General features: G+C 50.5%; 1 protein-coding gene across 3 annotated transcripts in view; it reads right to left on the reverse strand.

Moving 5' to 3' along the window:
* LOC136834463 (oocyte zinc finger protein XlCOF6-like) overlaps positions 1–23,503 on the reverse strand; it is a 48,872-nt gene that overhangs the window by 19,855 nt on the left and 5,514 nt on the right. The window contains exons 2-3 of one of the 3 annotated variants that reach the window (XM_067097064.1): positions 4,986–6,475; positions 4,508–4,636 (exon numbers count right to left, since the gene is read on the reverse strand). In XM_067097064.1, the coding sequence (XP_066953165.1) occupies positions 4,575–4,636; positions 4,986–6,267 (1,344 nt within the window). In that variant the 5' untranslated portion in view covers positions 6,268–6,475 and the 3' untranslated portion in view covers positions 4,508–4,574. Of the gene's footprint in view, positions 1–4,476; positions 4,637–4,985; positions 6,476–23,503 lie in introns of all 3 variants that reach the window. The other 2 variants (XM_067097065.1, XM_067097067.1) reach the window with 2 other exon arrangements.

Here is a 23,503-nt window from a genome sequence, read left to right on the forward strand (position 1 = left end):
AAGGCTTACGGGTTGACTTAATCCAAAAGAAAACTATTTAGGCACAGTTTTAGGGAGTCCGGACTGTATAGCGGCTCTCTCTACAGTTGCCCTGCAACTAGGTCCAGCACGCGAGGGTTTGGAAAATAGTAGAAAGAATGTGGTCGTCTGAGAAGAAGAAGTTTCGCATTGGTAGGGACAACGGAACTTCCGTAGGGAGCTCTAGGAGTTCCGGAAACCAAGCGCGTGATGGAAGTAGCTATTAGAGTCCACGCCTTTGGACACTCTCCTGTAATTTCCTATTATCTGATTAATGAGACCGGGATGGAGGACAGGCGCAGACAGCTGCATGTGACTCTAACTGTAACGCCACCTGGTGACTATTGAAATGAGGATACCATTAGAGAAATAACTGAAGACGTATGGTTTAATCGTGTCGCGAATAAGCCGACAGTTGGTGGTCACTTCCGAGAACTCGACATATTACTTCCAGAGTCAAAGTCCACTCTCCCCCCAATACCTGAACGGTTATAAATCCCAGCCGAATCTGCCCGCTTCTGAGACTCGATATTAAATTGGGAAAGAAGACACTTTCGTTCTCGTGACCCTCTCAGGACTATGTGCTATAGTATAGTATTGAGTTCTGTGAGCCTGTTCCCTCCGAGTTCTTCTGATATGATGACGACAATTACTTGTCGCTTAAACATAGTCACTACTCTGTAGCGCACTAAGACTGAGAATAACTGAGGGCTTCTTTTACAGCATTGATTTTCCCGAAGATTTATTGACTATCGTTCCGAGGCCTGATTCCTCCAAGGTTGACTCCCAACCTTGATCTGGGACATCTCTGCACAGATGAATATCAGGAAGAGGGGAAAGGAGTAGACCTTTCCTCTGTCAGGATGCATTTCTGACTACCTGTAAACGATCCAACAGGCAAGCAATCCGCTTCCTGACTATAACAGCGCTTCTCAGCGCAGGGAAGTTCCAGCGATTCCTGAGACATACCTTACGAAGAGAGAACGCGATTCGACACGAGACCCTGAATTAAAAGAGAGAGAGAGAGACATTCTCCCAAGAAGCCTGCTGGTAATGGTCGTTCCCTTCGTTGGACGGAACCCTTCTATCTGTGAAGGACCTGATTGGACTCTCTCTAGGTTGTGAAACCCTCAGAGGAAGAGAGAAAATCCGCTTACCTGAATATGTTAAGAATTCCATAGAATTTCCTGCCTACTAGCTCCTTCTGGAGAGGAGGCCAGTTAAACGATCGTCTAGATACTTCAACACTCTGTATCCTCGACGATGCATAATTGCTGACACCGGAGACATGAGTTAGAAGAACCATGTCTGCCATACTGATACGCTATCATCCTTGAACAAGAATTAGCTGAGTACTAATGGTGTTCTAAGCAATCCTCCATGAACGTCCGATACCGAGGGGGAAGATGGCCATGATAGAAATTTCGACTTTCCTGCTCCAAACGCCAGAGACTAAGCCAAAGCTACTGGTGAGCCAGACCCTCGAGATAAATTCTATTAGGCTGCCAACAGCCACTAATCCGGCGGGACATAGCCGCCAATTTTAGAACCTGCATTGTAATAACTTGAACCACATCCAGAAAGAATGCACAAGAGCCTCAGTATGATTGCGCAACACATACCCCCAAGCACCTGCTTCCCTAAGAGAAGCCCCTACGAGCCGAAACGACGCCGAGACTTAAACAGAATGCCTCAACCGATTGTTGAGGGGCAACCAGACACCTGCCGGTATGATTACTTAACCGTGTAAGTCGTCCTACTTGAGAGAGAAGAGAAGAGTGCTGGTTCATTAGAAGCAACTACGATGCTAAGCTAACATCCGCCTCCTCCAAAGCCTGGCTAACTCCGGGACGAACAAACCAGCCAACACGAAAAAGAGGCAGAGCTGTTTAGTGTCATAAAACCTCAAAATCGGGAGGTCCGGAGCTCTTGTTCGAGGATATGAAGAAGTAACATACTCAAGCCTGTGTCCGTAATCGTACTGCTGGCAAGAGGACATTCTAAGTCCGCCAGAATCTCCTGCGCCTATGGATAAGAATCCTGTTCCGCACATCCGAAACGGGTCTAAGACCGGCTAAAGGAGGAGGCACTGGACGGCTCCGACAACAATGAAGAGCGTCCGCAACCGACCAACCTAACCAGAAATGCTGCACCAAGACCTAATCGGGTACCCAGAGCTGAACTGCATTGTTGGACCAGCCGGAAGAGAAGGCTGGAACCGAGCAAAAACCTGGAGCCGATTCCCCCATTATGACCAAGGGGAACAGTGAGTAGCCACACCAACATTGTTAAATCTTGGGGGAGGATGCGCAAACGAAACCGCTGTAGAGGGACGGAAGAAGATGAAGGACAGAGAATGAAAGAGGTAGAAGCCAGCCTGAGTTACCGCCGCAGAAAATGCAGACGATGAAAGCCGCGAACCACTCGAAGAAGGTACCGCACGCTCTGCCAAAACCGCGGAGCGCAAACCTGAACTGGAATCGACGGAAAACCCTGTGAAATACCTGATACTATCGACAGAGTCGCGACGGTTGAAGCAAGGTTGCGATAATTCGAAGGGATGGAACAAGAGAACCCCATGCCAAAATCATCGAAACAGGGTTTTCGCTTGTCCGGCCCTACCAGAGAAGACTGGTACTAAGGAAGGAAAAGGCGGAGGCATAGGAACACCAGACGATAAAAAGTTACCTGAGAAGAGGAAACCAAAATCGAAGGAAGAGGGAAATGGAAGATGCAGAAGCCGCAGGAAAGACCGGAGCAGAAGAAGAAAGGGTCAAGAGGAGACTGAAAAGGAGTAAATAGAGAATGTGGAGCAGGAGATGAAGGACAGATAACGAAGAGGAAAACTTAGAAATAAAAAGGAACGTAAGGTACACCGACCTGGCCCCCTCAATAATCCTGAAAACATATCCGACATGAATTCTGACACATTGTGTCACATACTCTAAATGTTAGAGAAAACATCTGGAAAAAATATAACCTCGCCATAGGTCTACACTCATTAAAAACTCCCGCCTATCCGCCTTATAACCCGCCACAGCCAAATGCAGGTCCCGCACCATTTAGAATCCGGAAGGACGCATCTATAATCCGCCTTACTAGATGGAGGAGAAAATACAGGAAGGGGGAAATTACAGTAGGAGATTTAGAAATCAGTAGGAAATGAGTTAGAAGCGAAAGCAGAAGGATTCTGCCCCACGTAACTGAAACATTGACTTGAGACTGAGCCAGGTTTCGCGAGAAAGAAGAGATGGAGAAACTCTATCGTATAATAACAAAAGCCACTCGAACCCCGAACTGAACCCGTTCAGAGAACGACACTGCACCGTTAAAACTCTCCCTTCACCAATAAACCTATCCTCTTTATCACACCGCAGATCTTGGATCCTAACATTATCAACATTACATTTATCAATATTACAAGGGGGAATCTTCACTGTTTCCGTTCGCGAGGGGGCCGCAGACCCTACCCACTGGAGGGCTTGCGTTCTGCCATTACCCTCGGCACCCGTCAGGGCTGGTTCTGGAACAGGCAGGGGAGCTGAAAGGAAGAAGAATTAGACATCCTGATACTACTATTATCCCTAACTGAGAAATGTTGAAGACGACTAACTACTGAATTTTCCTTACTAATTGCAATCCTATCCTCTATCTGTTTGACTACCATTGAACTCGCTAAATCCATCAACTGATCTGTAGCAGAAGTCTGAGACACTTGAGGCAACAAGAATCTGACCGACGTCTGCCGCCGTTACTAGCCAAAGACTTCCGATGACGAATGTAATCGTCCCTCTCTTGTGCCTTCCAATGGGAAAATTCATCGCAATGAGTCTGGACATCACATTTAACCTTCCTACATACCTGACGGAAGGTCTATTGTGTCTCAAGGTACTCATCCGTCTTTGCAGGAAGAAGCGATGAGCGCCAGAGTCCACCGTCGTAGGCAGTTGAGGCCGACGTCAAAGCCGATGGCAAGGTAGTAGAAGGTGAAAAGTCCGCGATATAATCGCGACCGGAACCAGCGTAGTCCAATCCAAAAGACGCCCACGCCGAAGATATCCAGAAAATCCAGGAGAAAAACCGCAAATACAATCCAGGCTCCTCTACCACAAGTCCAAAATACAAAGAGAAGTTGGGCAACAGGATTAGGTCCCCGCACCGCAGAAGGAAAAACAAATCCCTTCCAGCAGCAAACAAAAGCAATTGATGAAAATGGGGGTGTTTCGGCGCACACCTGTGCTTTCAAAGTACAACCAGTTTTGTTATGGTGGCAGCTCATGGAGCCAAGATTTACCTGCAGCGCTGGTAACGCTGACTGTTAAAATTCCACTATAGTGGGATGGGTAATTGAGAGTTGTTGGGCTAGTGGGATTAAGGGCTAATTCAGGTGTTCATTGAGTGTATTGCAATATACAGTAGCTTTTAGTCCCTTCATAAAAAACGACAGCAATTCTAAACCTTGATGACTCCACAGGCCTACCCCAAATACCTGTCCTCTCTCCATAGCAATGCCAATGTATTCCTTGTAAGTGTAGACCCTCCGACTCAAGAAGTTCCTACAGGACTTCTTCGTCTGAAGGCTGCCTTTGCTCCCTGGCAAGGACACTCAACTCCACGGCTGAAAAATTAGTCAAATTAATTAAATATTAGAATCAATTAGAAATCCTATACAGGGTACTAATTAAGTAGTAAAAATCCTACAATTAAATTAATTAAACATTTGAAATCCTACAATTAAATTAAATATTAGAATTGAATATTAGACATCCTACAGAGAGAACAAGGGACAAACTAGAATTAAATATCAGAAGCTACATTGCTTTTATTAAGTATTTTCTGAGCAAATCTCTGAATGTTTTCCTTAAAACTGTAAGCAGCATTGCAAGTAATGTAAGTAATGTGGACCTTCAGATGTGACTTCTGTAAGAACAAATTCCCACAGTCAGTTCATCTGAGGGGCTTCTCACCCGTGTGAATCAAGCGATGTCGTTGCAGGCTGTTCCTCGAGGGAAACGTTTTCCCACACTCTTCGCAAGCAAATGGCTTCTCCCCAAGATGGATCTTCATGTGATCCCTGAGATTTGATTCATGGGAGAACGACTTCCCACAGTCCTTGCAGGCGAAGGGCCCCTCCCCCGCGTGGATTGCCCTGTGGTACTCGAGATGTGATTTCTGGGAGAACGACTTCCCACAGTCATCGCACACGATGGGTGTCTCCCCCCTGTGGGTTGCCACATGGTACTTGAGATTTGATATCTGGGAGAACGACTTCCCACAGTCCTTGCAGGCGAAGGGCCCCTCCCCCCTGTGGATTGCCCTGTGGTACTCGAAATATGATTTCTGGGAGAACGACTTCCCACAGTCATCGCACACGATGGGCGCCTCCCCGCTGTGGGTTGCCACATGGCACTTGAGTTTCGATATCTGGGAGAACGACTTCCCACAGTCCTTGCAGGCGAAGGGCCCCTCCCCCGCGTGGATCACCACGTGGCGCTCGAGATGCCATTTCTGGGAGAACGACTTCCCACAGTCACTGCACACGAAGGGCCTCTCCCCTGTGTGGATCGCCACGTGGTGCTTCAGACTCGATATTTGGGAGAACGACTTCCCACAGTCCTTGCAGGCGAAGGGCCTCTCCCCCGTGTGAACTGACACGTGGCGCTTGAGATGCCATTTCTGGGAGAACGACTTCCCACAGTCCTTGCACACGAAGGGCCTCTCCCCCTTGTGGCTCCTCGCGTGCATCTTGAGATATGGCTTCCTGGAGAACGACTTCCCGCAGTCGTCACAAGTGTATGGCCTCTCTCCACTGTGGGCCTTCACGTGTTCTCTGGGGCTGGACTTCTGGGAGAAAGCCTCTCCACACTCGCCGCTGGCATCCGGCCTCTTTACGGTGTGGCTCCAGAAATGTCGTTCCAGGTGGGTCTTCGTGGAAAAGGCTCTCCCGCATTCCCAGCACATGAAGGGATTCTCCTCATCGCCTTCCTTTCTGACAGGCGGCGCATCATCTTCGTCTCCGATCGACGACACGCAATCCTCAGCACCAAGTTTCACACTGCCATCAGACTCATAACACACCTCCACCTCCATCTTCATTTCCGCCTTGATTTCTGCCAGTGAATCCACAGAAAGAGAGGTACAGCCGGCTGGGCCATCGCTGCCAGCTAAACCTCTATTTTCGTGCTTGGCGAGAGACATCGCCGCTGGATCCTCAGTCTTCCTTTTCAAGAGAGATTCCAAGATGCTCATTTTGGACTTTGGTCCTTTGACGTTTGTTTATGAAAACAACTTCTTTCACTTTCTTCTATTGCAATTCACTGCTTCCATCACTTTTATTCACCTATTATCTTATTTCCTCCAATTTCTCCTTTCACCGATGCACAAGTCTGATATCTAGAATTTTATATTTCCTATTTTGGGAACTTATTCGACACCTCACAGGAACTTCCCCTGAAGTCTGAAATATGAGAGGGTACAAGATTATTAGAAAACTTTACACAAAACTGAAGCTCTTAATTTATTGCTCATAACGAACCCATCAATTATACCGAGCCCATATCGCGGTCATGGTTTCCACAGACACACTGATTCCCAAGTCTTCCAGACAGACAGTTGTCCAACCGTAAGCGTCTGTAGACCAACAGTTTATTGGAGCTATTTCAATCATTCTGTCATGTGTCTCACAAGACTCTCCGTTCTGACAGAACCTTGCTGTCGTGAAACCTGCGTTCCTGAAGTACTCACTGCATTAATGTCACACCACTCATACCCGACGAGACCTCAGCCCCGTCACGAGTCTCGGACTTGTTGGCACGGCTGAAGCAGGGGGTGGGGGACAGGACTGAATGGAATATAATATCTAGGCCAAAGGCCAAGAGCTGGGACTTGTGAGGTCATTCAGTACTGAAAGAGAAACTGAGAGGAATAGAAAGGTTTGAAAGGAATAACACAGATTAAAGAGAGTGCGCAAATGACTTCAGGTTACAGAACAAACAGGACGGGAACTGACGTTAACGGATGACAACGAGAACAAAAAGAACAGCAAACTTTAGAGTAATTTGTATTTTTCCTAACATGCAAACCTGAAGGTCTTTGCATAGGATTTGGTTGCAAAGCGAGCTGGAACGGCTGTTAACTTTCAAACAAGGAACGTTAACTGCCGACAGTGGGTGGAAGCCGCGCCCACTCGTCGGTCTGCACTCCAATTTGACTTTTGGCCCAGGTACCAGAATGAGGGGTGGCTGAGGTGGGGCATCAATGTTAAGACCTTCAGGCTTGTATGTTACGAAAAATACAAATTACTTTAAAAATGACAAATTTTTATCAAAGTAATTTGTATTTTCCTAACTATACAAACCTGAGGTCTTTACTTAGGAATATACTTAGTGCATCTGGAGACCGGTTGTTTGACTGTACACAAGGCGGTTAAATATGTAGTTACCTACTGACTACGGGTGGGAGTCCCGCCCACCCAGTTGGAATGCATTCACTTTGCCTTTTGGCCCAGGAAGCAGAATGAGGGGTGGCTTGCGGCTGGCAGTAAAACTGTAAGGACCTCAGGTTTGTGTAGTTAGGAAACATACAAATTACTTTAAAAATTTGTCATTTGCTCCCACACAATATCCAAACCATCGGTCTTTATACAGGAAGACTTACTTCTTGCCCCCGATGTGTTGAACAAAAGCGTGAACAACTGCGTGTTCAACTGTCAGACTTCTGGACCTATCGAATTAATGTGTGTGTGTAGTGACGTTGCTTCGAAAAAGGCTTTGATGAACCTAGAGCATCAGAGACAATAAAACTAGAGATAACCAACAGGTTGTTTTATCGTCAGCCCTCTCCCCTTGCTGGAGAGAGGAAAGGACTTGCATCTATTAATCTACGATTATAGACAGGGTACGCAGTTATGTTAAGGCTCACCTGCACGGCCCACCCATCCAGCATGTGGCGGATGGCTACTTGTCTCTCTGCAAGAGAGGAAAGATAAAAGAGAGAAGGGAGGGGCGACCAGTTCCCCCACCCCTCCCACTCCCGCCACCGAACACCTAAGGTGAGATGCAACCTCTACACTAAGGGAGCTGGGTGAGCTACACAACTTGTTGAGCAGCCACCAAATGACCCATGGAAAAATGGTGTCCAAGGGCCTAAGGGCTATGTCCTGAAGTTAGGAAGACGTGAGTGGACAGCCCAGACCACTTTCTGTTATACCTGTCCTGTAGAACCAACAGGCTCTTCCGGAATGCGAGGACGGACTAATGTCCCTAAACTTACGAGGTACTTGGAACGGACTCCTGGCTACACGTTGGGTGTAGAGTCCACTTGTTGACAGCCTCAAGAAGCTAGAAATCATAATTTTTAAAGTAAATTGTATTTTTTTCTAACTATACAAACCCAAGGTCCTTTACATTAGGAATTACTTTCAGCGTAGGCTGGAAACGGCCGTTGAACTTTTGAACAAGGAGGTTAGGCAGTTGACGCGAGTACCGCCTGCCCGGATGTAAACATCATAATTTTTAAAAGTAAGTTGTATTTTTCTTAACTATACAAACCCGAGGTCCTTCACATTAGGAATTACTGTACTTTCAGCGTAGGCTGGAAACAGCTGTTGAACTTTCGAACAAGGTGGTTACGCAGTTAACTACCGTCCGGGAGGCGGGAGTACCACCTTCCCGGATGTAAACATTCCAATTTGCCTTTCGGCCCAGGTATCAGATTGAGGGGTGTCACGAGGTGGGCATGAAATGTGATGTAAAGGACCTCGGGTTTGTATAGTTAGGAAAAATACAACTTACTTTTAAAAATTGTGATTTGTTCCGACATGATATACAAACCGTCGGTCCTTTACATTAGGAAGACTCACTGGTTGGAGGGAGGAATCTGAGTGAGTCTCTATGAACTGACTGGAGTTCACCACACCTTGCCGTCCCTTCCTGGTCGATAGAGCGAGGAAAGAAAAACTGCCTCTGACAAAATGATCAGGTTGTAAGAAACGCGGGATCAACTGTCAGACTTCTGGGTAACTTTGCATGAAAAAGGAATCGTCAGTAGGCTAGGAAGAACTTGGAGTCAGATGACATTAAGGCAGTCACAAGCATTGGGTTTGTCTTATTGTCAAGGCCTCCTTCCCACCCTTGCAAGGGAGGGAGTGGGGTTGCTTCTACAAACCTGAACGGAAAATAGAACAGGAGCTCCTGTTGGGTGCTTACCTGCATCGACCACCAGATCCAGCATGTAACGGCACGTCCGCTCTCTGCCCATGGGAAGAGAGCCAGGATGGGGAGAAAGAAGAGAGGCCGGCCACTCCACATTCATTCTCCCAGTCACAACCGTACATCTTAGGCGAGATGCAACCTGTCCTGTTGAGCAGCCACCACAGGACCCAAGGAAAAAGTGTACAAGGACTTGTGAGCAACATCCCGGAGGTAGAAGTAGGTGAAGGTGGTCTGTTGGGACCACACACCTGCCTTCAGCACATGCAGAACCAACATGTTCTTCTGGAATGTGAGGTGACGGACCAATGCTGCGGACTTCGTGAGCTCTCGGACGAGGTGTACCGGTGTCGTCTTCTCCAGCAGCAGAATACGCCCTCCTTGTCGTCTCACGAAGCCCGAAAGAGATCGTGTTCTTGGACACTTCTTTCTTGGTCGAGCCAGTACTAACGAAGAGTCGTTGACACTCAGGCTGGAGACGTAGAGTCCTCTTCAGATAGCGCCACAGCACTCTAACAGGACACAGTAGCATCTCGTCTGGTTCATTACCTACAAAGTCCTCTAGGGAGGGGATCATGAAGGACTCGAACTGTGCGTCAGGGACCGAAGGATTCCGAGTCTTCGCCACGAAATCCGGGACGAATTCGAGCATAACTGATCCCCACCACCTCAAGTGTTTAACATCAAAGGAGAGTCCATGTAGTTCGCCAACTCTGTTCGCCGATGCCAGTGCCAGCAGGAAGACACAAGGTCAGATCCCTGTCTGATGACTCTCGTAAAGAATTGTACGGTGAACAAGTCAGGCTCCTTAGAACGAGTCACATCCCACGCAAGGGGCCTCAGATCCCTGGGTGGGCAAGACCTTTCGAAGCTTCTCATCAGTAGGGAGATCTCGAAGGAGGAAAAGATGTCTACTCCTTTCAGCTGCAAGACTAGGCCGAGTGTGGCGCGGTAGCCTTTTACAGCTGAAAGGGAGAGAAGCTTCTCTCGGCGAAGGAAGACGAGGAAGTCCGCGACTTGCTGAATAGTGGCTCTGACCGGAGAGATACCCTGTCCACGACACCAACCACAGAAGATGGACCGCTTCCCCTGGTATACCGCTGCGGAGGATCGTCTGAGGTACTCGCCATCTCTGTTGCTGCGCGATGAGAAAAGCTTCTCGCTCGCAGGCGGTGGATAACCTCCAGCCGTGAAGACAGGGACTGCGTTGCCTGGCGGTACCGCCAGGCCACGTGGGGTTGACACAGCAGGTTGGGCCGGGGGAATGTCTCTCAGCGCTCGGAGAGGAGACATAGTAGGTCGGGATACCAAACAGCCTGTGGCATTTGGGTGCCACCAAAATCATTCTGAGATTTGGGGTGATCATCGCTTGGTTGATCACTCCGTGAATCAGAAAGAACGGAGGAAAGACATTAACATCCAGGTTGTCCCACGGGTGCCGGAACGCGTCCTCCACAGCGACCCATGGGTCTGGCATGACAGCAGAAGACCTGGAGTTTTCTGTTGTGCTGGGTGGCGAACAGGTCGATGACTGGACGCCCCCCACAGGCCCAATAGCCTTTCCGTGCCTTCCGAATGAAGGGACCATTCGGTTCCTATCACCTGACTCTGGCGGCTGGCCGGGCTTGTCTGACACAGCATTCCTCTTGCCTGGAATGTACCTGGCCGACAGCTCCACTGAGTGAGCCACAGCGAAGGTCCTCTTTCACCTCCTCAGAAAGAGCGATGAGAAAGGACTGGGGGTCTCGGGACTGGGACCAATATTCCTTCCGTCTCCATTGTAGAGACCGCAGGTGCAGATGCCCATGAGGTACCAGCTTCTCCAGCGACAACAGGTGACCGATGACGACTTGCCATTGCCGTGCTGGTTGCTCTTGTCATGACAGGAACAGCTGTGCTGCCTGCCTGGACCTGCTGATACGAGAGTCTGAGGGAAAGACTTTGCTGCTACCGTGTCTATCAGCATGCCCAGGTACTTTATCCTCTGCTTGGGGGAGAGATCTGACTTCTCGAGATTCGCCACGATCCCAAGATCATGGCAAAGCTCGCGGAGTCGGTCCCCGTCCTGCAGCAACTGTGAGCAGGAGCTCGCCAGGACTAGCCAATCATCGAGATACCTCAGTAGACATATCCCGTGCGAGTGGGCCCAAGCTGACACGAGAGAGAAGACTCTCGTTAACACCTGGGGAGCGGGTGAGAGCCCGAAGCAAAGTGCCCTGAATTGGAAGACCGTCTCCCCGAGGATAAAGCAAGAGGACAGATGAATGGGTATTTGGAAATATGCATCCTTTAAGTCCACCGTAAGCATGAAGTTGTTCTCCTGATGGAGGCAAGCACGGATCGCAACTGTTTCCATCGTGAACTGAGTCTGGCGAACGAATCAGTTCAGGGGAGAGAGGTCTATGACTGGTCTCCATCCCCCTGAGGCTTTCTCTATGAGGAAGACACAGCTGTAAAAGCCTGGAGACTGGTCCGACACGACTTCCACAGCACCCTTGCTCAGCATGGCTTGTACTTCTTGCTGTAGTGCGGAGTCCTTCGGAGTTCCTTGGACGTATGTGTGGCGACGGACAGGAGACTAGGTGAGGGGAGGCCGAGACTCGAAGGGTAGTAGATATCCCTCCAGAAGGACATCCACTATCCAGGTCTCGGCTCCGTGCTGCTGCCATGTTGCCCAATGGCTCGACAGGCAGCCCCCCACCTCCGGCAGCATTTGGGGGGGAACGCCACCCCTAGCGTTTCCCCTTCTTATTCTTCCCCTTGCCCCCTTTTCCGAATTGGAAAGCAGGCTGAAAAGGGCAGGAAGGTCCACCCTTTCTCGAGGAAGAAGAATGCTGGATCCCTTCGAAGACTGGGACTTCTTAGGGGCCGAGGAAGAGCTAGCCTGACCCAAGGGCCTGGTCACAGTGGAACACAAAGACCCGGAGGTCTTGGCCACTGCCTGGTGAACAAGGCGGTCACTGTCATCGGCCCGATGCTTGTCCACGCAGCATCCACCAACTCTCTTGGGAAGAGAGAAGTAGACCCCAGCAACAGTCCGTTCCACAGGGTCATTTCAAAAACTGTGATTTGTTCCGACACGATATACAAACCCTCGGTCCCTTACGTTAGGAAGACTCACTGGTTGGAGGGAGGAATCTGAGCGAGTCTCCTGAACTGACTGGAGTTCTGCACACCTGGGCTACTCCTCCTGGTCGAAAGAGCGAGGAGGAGTACCCCAGCCTCTGAAATATTGATCGGAGTGTAGGAACTGCGAGATCAAATGTCAGATACTGGACCTTTTCGCATGAGCAGAAGGAAGGGGGAAGGAGGAGGAAGAGAGGCCAGTCACTCTCGGTATCCTTCTCACTTCCAGAACCAACACCTTAGGCGAGATGCTACTCGTCCTTTTGAAGGAGCCGGGTAAGAAAACACAACTTGTTGAGCAGCCACCACAGGGCCAAGGAAAAGTGTTGGTCTATGAGACCACGTCTTGCTTCCAGACCGACAAAAACTTCCGGAATGCAAGGGATGGACCAAGCCATCGGCTTCGTGAGCTCTCGGGTCGAAGGTACCGGTATCGTCGTCGTCAGCTGCCAAGTACCTCCTTCGATCGCTTCATGAGGTCAGGAGGAAGATGTGTCCTTAGACACTTCTTCCTTGGGAGAGACAGTACTAGCGAAAATGTCAACGACATCCAGGTTAGGAGTGTCGAGCCTTTTCAGAAAGTACCACAGCTGCCAAAAGGACAAAGTAACGAATGATCTGGATCATCAATACAAAGTCCAAGGAGGAGGGGAATAAGGACAACTCGAACCCTACAATAGATGCCGAAGGATTCGGAGTCCACCTATGACATCCGAGGAGTCGAGGTATTGATCCCCTTCACCTATTCTTCCATCTCCTACGCCAAGGCCAGAGCAAGATGAGAGATGGTCCTACGAGGGCACATCTCTATCCAACTACTCTCGTAAGGGCGCGTGCAGCGTGGGACGAGAGTCACATGCCACCCAGGGAACAGTTCCCTAGGGCAGCAGGACCGAGGAAGCTTCTCATCCTTAGCTAAATCTTGACTGAGGAGAAGGCTACTTCAGATGGAAGACTAGGTCGCAAGGGCCTACGTTCTTCACAAATGAAAGGGAGGGCCTACGTTCTTCACAAATGAAAGGGAAGGAAGCAATCCTCGGCAGAGAAGACGAGGAAGTCCAGACTTGAAGAGCGACTCTGACCCGAGAAGGAGTTCCGCAACGACACCCACCAGCGAAGACGGCTCCAGTCCCTGGGAGTGTTGCAGAGGACTTCAAGAGATATCCAGCCATAGCCGTTGCCGCTCGGCAAGAAAGCCCATGCTTGCAAGGGAAGCTGGAAGGTTTCCCAGTCCCAAACACACTGGGATGTACTGCCCTAAGAACCACTTCTTGTGTAGCTGCTACAGGAGGTTGGGTCAAGCAGAACTCTTCTCGATGCCTTGGCTATCAGGTCGGGCGAGAGGCGAAGCTTTCCGGCATCTGTCTGTAACTTGGGGTGAGCAATGCTTGAGAACCCCTAGCGAAACAGACAAATACAGACTGAAAAAAGTAGATATCAAGTTTCCCAGAAAGACAGCATGCCTCCCCGTAGCGGCCCCTGGGTCTGGTATGAAGGAGCGAGAAAAAACTACCAACTTGCGCAGGAAGGCCATAGAAAGAGAGTAGGGATTTCTCAGTCGAGCGATCTCTTCGTGAATCTTCGAGTGAGCAGCACGTTCTGTCCCAATCACTCAAACCCGAGGCCAAGCTCGCCTGCCAATACATCCCCACCGGGGATGCATCTGGCCAACTGAGATGTCGAGTGCACTATAGAACACTCGAGTACCTGCAAATGTCGACAGAAGGAAAAACGATTCCCTCTTGTCTGTCGACAAATGCCACTACGAACCATTGAGTGTCGCAAAACTCACTCTGAAATCTCGGAAGGCCAGAAGGCTCCCTTGAGCCCAGGATGGTGATGACAAGGTACTAATCGTCTCGGTCCCACACCTTCAAGACAGAGTCCTACAGGTGTGTGCCTATTCCTCAATCAGTGAATCCGCAAGTCGACACACGATGCGAGGGGAATATGCAAGCGTATTCGAAGGTTCCCTCAATCAAGCATTAGCCTAACTCCTTCCTCATACTTCGAAGAGGAAAGAAGGGCGGAGGAATGAAAGCAGACTTCCATACTCCGCCATGGGGAAGCTTCTGCAAGATGACAGGATACCAAGACATAAAGCTCTAGCCGGGCTGGCATTTCCCGAATCGGGAGCACGGGAGAGGAAGCAGGATGAAAAGAATTGCTGAGACCTAAGGGAAATAGATACTTCTCCTGAAGGAATCCATTCCCGGGTCTCGGCAATGTCGCTGGCACAGCTCCAGAGACTTGACAAGTATCATTTCATCCAGGAATCTGCAGTAGGAGAACTTCTTCCCGGTCGATACTTCTTTCTCTCTTCCCTTCTTCCCTCCTCCCTTATGGGAAAGAGGGTGGAAAGAGACGCAGTTATGCGCACTTTCCTAGAAGGGTAAGAGAGGCTATGTTCTGCAATCTTCTATCGGAGCCTGGGACTTCTTAGGAGTTGAAGGGGGCTGGCTTGAACCCAAGGTCGAGTCGAGATGACTAAGACCCCAAGGTCTCGGCCACTGCCCACAGGACAAGGCAGTGCCCTGGTACGAACCTTGATTACCGAGGCATCTGGCAAATCTCTGCAAGAGAAAGGCAGAGCCAAGTAAGGTTCGTTCCTAAGGGTCGAGCCAACTCGGGACTTATGGAACCAGAGATCCGAATTGGGACAAAGTCCTCTTAGCACCAGAATTGTCCACAGAACTGCAGGCGGCCAGACCCTTTGAGGCAAGAAGAATTTGTATTCTGTCAAGGCAGGGGAGAAGCTTGGTGTTTCGACCTGAATGAACTCCTTCTCCGAAGAAAAGAATTCATCCGGTCGAGAACCCTCTCGGAAGCAAGGACTGCGGTGGCCCCCGACACTCTTGGCCCCTCGGGAACTGCAAAGGCTGTGAGTGAAGAAGATTATTCATTGGGGGAGTCATGGTCCTGTCTTGGGGATCTCGCGGCTATGAAGGGCACGAAGTTCTCCGAAAAATGAGGGCGATTGCAACTTGAAAGACCCTTTCTGCTTTCGAAGCATGAAACTCCTGTGCCTCTGCCCTTGGAGCCATGACAGATCCCACGAAACCCTCTTCGGCTACCTGGTTGCACTATGAGAAAACCGGGGGACTGACACCCAAAGCACACCAGGAGGCCGAACTCTGAAGAGCTCTCTCTGTCCGTCTCGCGCCTCTCGGAACAACCGAGAGGAAAAGAGAACAGGTGAGGAGAAAGAGTACCCCTGCCTGTCCTGCCAGTAAAACCAGCAGGAGAGGCGGACCATGAGCGATAATCAACCGAAGGAGATTACTGCTACACGAGGGAAGAAGAGAGCTTGTACCGTGGCAAAAGCGCTTTCCTGGGAAGAAAAAAAGTTCACTCGAACAGAGCCGAGAACCCGATTCGGAAAAAACCGAGTGGGGCCGAGCTGAGCCGCACCAAGCCGAGCAGATCGCACTGCAGACTGGGAGGTATTCGGTGGACGGGAGGCAGGCAGGGCGAGAAGCGAGCGAATATGAGCCAGTCTGCTACGCAAGCGACCAAGGGCTGGGCGGGGCGAGCAAGCCGAGCCAGTCTCGTAAAAGCGACCAGGGGCCGAGCCAAGCCAAGCCGATCGCACGAACACAATCGGAACTGGACAGGGCGGAACTCGTCTGCCATGGACTATTGCTAGTTTCCCGAAATAACAATTTTTAAAAGTAAATATGATATTTTAATGATAAAATAAAGTTTGTTCATACTTACCTGGCAGATATATATATAGCTGTATTCTCCGAAGTCCGACAGAATTTCAAAAACTCGCGGCACACGCAGTGGGGCCAGGTGGTTAGTACCCATTCCCGCCGCTGGGAGGCGGGTATCAGGAACCATTCCCATATTCTATTCAGATTTTCTAGTGCCACTGTCTCCTGAGAGGAGGTGGGTGGGCACTATGATTATATATATCTGCCAGGTAAGTATGAACAAACTTTATTTTATCATTAAAATATCATTTTGTTCATGAGACTTACCTGTCAGATATATATATAGCTGAATCCCACCATTGGAGGTGGGAAGAGACAGAATAGGATTTAGGAAACAAATAAATGTAGGCGATTGACGCCTTGGTTCCTTATCTGTTAGCATAGCTGACTTCGTGATACTGTCACCCAAGCCTGCTTCTGCTTTACTAGAGTCTCCAGCAAGGTAGTGACCTATATAGCTGGTGAGTTCTAGATGATCTGTCCACAGGGGCGTGACCACAATGGGACTAGATCATAAGACCATACTGTGAGGGCAAAAGGAGCAACGACCAACCACCTGACCGAGCCTATCTAAGTCATTAAACCTAGCATAAGCTAAAGACTGGGACGTCCACCTCCGGTGGCCAACCCAACAACCAGAAAACACAAAATCACGATTAAAAAATACTTCCTAACCTCTAAAGGATAGGATGAGTATCGCTCTCTGCCCCCAACACTGTGTCTGCGGAAACGTATGGTCCTAGCGAATAGCAGTCTTCGTATGTCGTCTTCACGTCCCGCAAGTAATGTGAAGCGAACACCGAATTGTTTCGCCAGAAGGTGGTAACCAGAAGATCGCTAAGGGACATGTTCTTCTGGAAACCCACCGAGGTCGCAATGGCTCTCACTTCGTGAGCCTTGACTTTCAGCAGTCTCATGTCGCTGTCTTGGCAGGTAGAATGAGCCTCCTTGATCGTGCTTCTTAAAAAGAATGCCAGAGCATTCTTGGACATCGGCAAGTCCGGCCTTTTGACAGAACACCACAGATTGTCCGACGGGCCTCGACTTCCTTTCGTCCTGTCTAGGTAGAATTTGAGAGCCCTGACAGGGCACAGGACTCTCTCTGATTCTTGCCCAAGAATTTCTGCCATACCCTTGATCTCAAAACTCTTGGGCCAAGGTAGAAGGATTCTCGTTCTTGGCTAAGAAACATAAGGTTTAGGGAGCAAAACGGCATTATGCCCTCTAAAGCCTATGTGCTTGCTGATGGCTTGAACTTCACTAACTCTCTTCGCCGTCACCAGAGCAGTTAGGAAAATAGCCTTCCTTGTCACATTCTTGAGCGATGCCGAATGAAGAGGCTCGAATGTATCCGACTTCAAAAATTTCAGGACGACATCCAGGTTCCAGGAAGGCGTCCTCGGCTGAGGTACCTTAGCAGTCTCAAAGGACCTCAAGAGATCGTGAAGATCCTTGTTGTTGGCTAAGTCTAGACCTCTATGTCTGACGACTGCCGACAGCACACTTCTATATCCTTTAATTGTCGAGACTGCCAGCTTTTCCTTCTCCCTAAGATGAAGCAGGAAGTCTGCTATCTGCGGCACAGAGGTCGTGGTTGAGGAAATCCCCTTGCTTCTGCACCATTTCCTGAAATTGGCCCACTTAGATTGGTATACCACATTGGAGGAGGGTCTCCTGGTTTGGCGATAGCATTTGCCACTGCTCTTGAAAACCCTCGCTCTCGCCAACTTCGTGATAGTCTGAATGCAGTCAGACTCAGAGCGGGGAGGTTTTTGTGGTACCTTTCGAAGTGGGGCTGCCTGAGCAGATCGACTCTCAGGGGAAGCGTTCTTGGGAAGTCCACCAGGAAGGCCATGACCTCTGTGAACCACTCTGCCGCTGGCCAAAAGGGGGCGATCAACGTCATCCTCGTCCCTTCCGACGCTGCGAACTTCCTGATGACCTCCCTAGAATCTTGAAGGGAGGAAAGGCGTAAAGATCCATTCCTTCCAATCCCAGAGGAGGGCATCTGACTGCTACTGCTCCTGGATCTAGACAGGAGAGCAGTATAGAGGAAGCCTCCTTGTCCTGGACGTCGCAAAGAGATCCACCAAGGGACGTCCCCATAACCTCCACAGTTCCTGACACACCTCCTCGTGGAGGGTCCACTCGGTCGGCAGAAGTTGACGCTGCCGACTGAGAAGGTCCGCGCGGACATTCTCCACTCCTGCCACGAACCTCGTAAGGATCGTGATACCCCGAGCATGGGCCCAAAGCAGGATTTCCTTCGCTAGTACAAACAGGGACCGGGAGCGAGTTCCTCCCTGTTTCTTGAGGTATGCCAGGGCTGTGGTGTTGTCCAAGTTTACCTGTATCACTCGGCCTGAAACTTGGCTCTCGAAGAATTGCAGGGCCAGCAGAATCGCCCCTAACTCTTTGAGATTGATGTGCCAGGACACCTGTTCCCCTCTCCAGGTGCCTGACACTTCCTCCCCCCCTAGTGTTGCTCCCCATCCCTCCCTGGACGCGTCGGAAAACAACACTAGGTCGGGGCTCTGAAGGTGTAGAGAAACCCCTTCTGCCAACCTCGAGGGGTCGAGCCACCACCTCAGGTGATCCTTGACGACGGGAGAGATCCTCAGGGTCTCCTCTAGATCCTCCTTGTCTATCCAGTTTTCCGCCAGGAAAAACTGAGAAGCGGTCTGAGATGCAGTCTTCCCTGGGAAACAAACTTCTCCAGCGAGGAAATGGTCCCCAGCAAACTCATCCATTCCCTCACCGAGCATGTTTCCTTCCCCAGGAAAGATGAAACTTTTCCTAAGCATTGCTGCTGTCGTTCCTGGGACGGAAAAGCTTGAAAAGCCACTGAATCCATCTGAATCCCCAGATACACGATGGACTGCGTCGGGATCAGATGGGACTTTTCTACGTTTACTAGAAGTCCTAGGGACTTCGTCAACTCAAAGTCGATTTCAGGTCCTCCAGACACTTTGACTGCGAAGAGGCTCGAATGAGCCAATCGTCCAGGTAAAGCGAGATTCGTATGCCCGCAAGTGAAGCCATCTCGCCACATTCTTCATGATGATCGTGAAGATCATAAGGGCTGTGCTTAGCCCGAAGCAAAGAGCTCTGAATTGGAACACCCGTCCCCCTAGTACAAACCTCAGGTACTTCCTCGACTGGGGATGTATGGGGACGTGAAAGTAGGCGTCCTGAAGGTCCAGCGAGACCACCCAATCTCCTGGTCTTAATGCTCCTAGAACAGACTGGGACGTCTCCATCGTGAACTTCTCTTTCACCACGAAGCGGTTCAGTCTGCTGACATCTAGGACTGGTCTCCATCCTCCCGACTGCTTCGGAACTAGGAACAGTCGGTTGTAGAATCCTGGGGAGTCCAGCTCCAGGACTTGCTCCACAGCTCTTTTCTCGAGCATTTGCACTAATAGCTCGAAAAGGATCTGTTGCTTCTCTTGATGGTAGGAGGGCGAAAGATCCCTGGGCGACGTGCACAGAGGTGGCGTGTCGAGAAAGGGGATCTTGTATCCTCTCTCGATAACTTGGAGGGACCAGGTGTCCGCCCCTCCTGCTCTTCAGGCTCCCGCAAACGAAAGAAGCCTGCTCCTACAGGTGTCTGGAGGCGCTGTAAGTCACTTCTTGCCCCTAGGTTTAGGTGGGGCTCCGCCTCTGGAAAGACCTCTTCCTCAGTGAGACGATCTCGAGGAAGAAACTCCTCCACGAAAGGGCTTCGGCTTCCTGGAGGTCTGACCCGACGACGACGTCAAAGGGACTGCCGGGCGTCTTGACGAGTGGGCCAAGAGGTCTTGAGTGGCCTTCTCCTTCAAGCTGGTGGCGAGATCCTTGATCAAGGACTGGGGGAAGAGATGGCTCGACAACGGGGAGAACAGCAATTCTGCCCTCTGCGACGGAGAAACTGACTTTGCCGTAAAGTTACAGTACAAGGCCCTCTTCTTCAAGAGACCCGTACAAAAGTGGGAAGCCAGTTCCTCCGAGCCATCCCTGACGGCCTTGTCCATGCAGTTCAACACGCTGGACAGCTCCCCCAGGCTGATCGAGTCGGGACTTCTAATCTTGACGTCTAGAGCCCCCAAACACCAGTCCAGGAAATTGAAGACCTCCATGGTTCGAAACAGTCCCTTCAAATGGTGATCCGTCTCCGACATAGTCCACGACACATTGGCTGCAGACAGGAGGGACCTTCTAGGCGCGTCAACCAAGCTAGCGAAGTCTCCCTGGGACGATGAAGGAACTCTTGAGCCGACGTCCTCTCCGGTCTCGTACCACATACCTGCCTTGCCACTCAGCTTGGACGGAGGCAGGGCAAAAGAAGTCTTGCCTTGGGTCTTCCTTTCCTCCATCCAGATGTTAACCTTCTTGAAGGCCTTCTTCGTCGCCAGAGACGAAGTCATCTTAACAAACCCAGAAGCGCTCTCCTTGTCTTGGACGAAGCTAACTGCGAAGGAGGAGAGAGAGGAGCCGAGGGTTTGAACTTGTCGCCAAACAAGTCCTTGAGAAGACCGGCTAACACCTGGTAGTCCGTAGACGAGGAAGTAGGAGGCTGCTCAAGGTCTGCAGGCTCCAACTCACAAGAGACTTCTCCCTCTTCAATGGGAGAAACCAGAGAGTCTCCCAAGACCTTGGGAGAATGAAGGCCTTGCGGTCCAACACGCAGATGGGATCTTCGCTTCCCCACAGTCTTTGATTGCTCTGAAGCGTCACGTCGAGCAACCAAAGAGGCGTCCTGATGAGCGTCCTGTCGAGCGTCCAGCCGAGAGTCCAGCCGAGCGTCCAGCCGAGTGTCCTGCACGGCAGCGAGAGGAGCGTCCTGACGAGCAGCTACAGAAGCGTCCAGGATAGCTGCTTGCGGGCGTCACGCTGCAGCTGAGCGTCCACGATGGCGATCCAGCGGCGGTGAGCACGACCGGGAGGCGAAGCAGGTGATGGTGAAGACGAAAGAGGCGCAGGAGAGGGGACTTCCTGGACCTCTTGACAGGCAGCCTCGAGTCCTTGCGTCGACGCAGGCTCTGCTTCCCTCTCAGCAAGAGAGAAGCCAACTGACGCTGCATGTCCAGCAGAATCCTCTTGGACGGAGCGGTCTCCTTCGGGGAAGAGCTGATCCTGTGAGAAGACGAGGCGAGGGGACGCCTTCTTCCTCCTCACCGGAGCTAAAACAGCTCTCTCCCTGGTGCGACTAGGGCGCTCAAAAACTTCCTCCTCTGAAGACATCCTGGTCCTCTTCTGTGGCGGGAAAGCGTCGAAACACTCAGAAGAAGACGAAAAAACGCCTTGAAAAAGAGGACGTGAAGCGTCCTCTTCTCTGAAGCTTCTCTTAAGCGGGCAAGAGTCCTTCCGAGAGTTCCACCCCTTGCGCGGGGAGGACGCCTCGGAGGACGAGAAGCAGTCCTTCAGGATACGTGCACGCGCACGATCCTTGGCAGCCTGGGAAGCGTCAACAGGTCCTGCCGAAGGGACGCCAGATCGGTGGGAAGCCCCCGTAACCCTCTTGCGGCTTTCAACTTGCCCTCTCCCTGAGTCCTGGGAGTCCGACAGAGGTCCAGGCCTAGAAGCGTTATGGGGCCGATCTGACGCCCCCTCCACTACACTAGGGGGATCACTACACTTAACTGCACTTTGAAGAGAATTCACTTTCAATTCCAGAGCACGGATGGTGTTCATAATCTCCGTCAGGGCCATACCCTCCGCAGACACAACCTCAGGGCCTGAAGGCAATACCACAGGGTTAGGTGATACTACGTCTACAATAGGGTTATCAGGAGAGGAATTAATACCCTGACTCTTACTAGCACTCCTGGAGGAAGACCTCCTGATCCTATCACGCTCCAACTTGCGTACATAGGCATCATACACCTTCCAGCTTGCATCCGGCAAAGACTCACACTCCTTGCAGCGATCATTTATCAAGCAAACCTGCCCCCTACACCTCATGCATACAGTGTGAGGATCTACGGCCGGTAGCCTCACCTTACACTCATTCACACAACATACTCTGAAGCTAGCAGAACTAGATCCAGACATCATCCAAAGAGCAATCAAAATCAAATTCAAAAACAGTCCACAGAAGCGTATGCCAATCCACAATCCAAAGTCAAAAACCAAAAGTCAAATAGAATACTTAAGTGGAAAATAACGAGTTTACGAAATCCAAAGACGGAGGTACTGAAAACAGATGTTGACAGTACCGGCGACAGAGAAAATCTGAATAGAAAATGGGAATGGTTCCTGATACCCGCCTCCCAGCGGCGGGGGGAATGGGCACATAATGGGAGCGCTCCCATTATGTGCTTATCTGCAATTTTTTAAGGCAAATACAAGCATTGGTTGTCTCATAGTCATGGTCTCCTTCCTCCTTACAAAGGAAGGGTGGGGTTATTTTAACCTGAACTCGATCGCCTCCCCAGTCCAGCTTGTAACGGCATGTCCGCTCCTGCCCGTGGGAAGAGAGCCAGGATGGGGAGAAAGAAGAGAGGCCAGTCACTCAACATTCATTCTCCCAATCACAACCGTACAACATAGGCGAGATGCAACCTGTCCCGTTAGGGAGCTGGATAAGCTACACAACTTGTTGAGCAGCCACCACAGGACCCAAGGAAAAAAGTGTCCAAGATCTTGTGTGCAACATCCCGGAGGTAGAAGGAGGTGAAGGTAGTCTGTTGGGACCACACACCCGCCTTCAGCACCTGTGGTACCAACATATTCTTCCCGAATGCGAGGGATGGACCAAGCCATCGACTTCGTGAGCTCTCAGGTGAAAGGTACCGGTATCGTCGTCGTCAGCTGCCAAGTACCTCCTTTGATCGCTTCACGAAGTCAGGAGGATGTGTCCTTAGACACTTCTTCCTTGGGAGAGACAGTACTAAGAAAACGTTGACGACATCCAGGTTAGGAATGTCAAACCTTTCGGAAAGTACCACAGCTCCCAATAGGACAAAGTAATGAATGATCTGGATCATCGATACAAAGTCCAAGGAGGAGGGGAACAAGAAGGACTCGAACCCGACAGTCAATGCCAATGGATTCGGAGTCCACCTACGTCATCCCAGAAGGAGTCGAGGTATGATCCCCATCCCTGTTCTTCCATCTTCTACACCAAGGCCAGGGTAAGATGAGAGATGGACCTAAGAGGGCATATCTCTATCCGATGACTCTATTAGGGCGAGTGCAGAGCACGGGCAGGAACCCTAAACGAGAGTCGCATGCCACCCAGGAAATAGTTCCCTGGGAGAGCATGACTGAAGAAGCTTCTCGTCCGTAGCTAACTCTCGACTGAGGAGACGAAGGCTACTTCAGATAGAAGACTAGGTCGCAAGGGTCTACGTTCTTCACAAATGAAAGGGAGAGAAGCAGCCCTCGGCGGAGAAGACGAGGAAGTCCAGACTTGACAAGCGACTCTGACCCGAGAAGAAGTTCCGACAACGA

This window comes from Macrobrachium rosenbergii, chromosome 53 (assembly GCF_040412425.1).
Source record: "Macrobrachium rosenbergii isolate ZJJX-2024 chromosome 53, ASM4041242v1, whole genome shotgun sequence".
Taxonomy (NCBI): Eukaryota; Metazoa; Arthropoda; class Malacostraca; order Decapoda; family Palaemonidae; genus Macrobrachium; species Macrobrachium rosenbergii.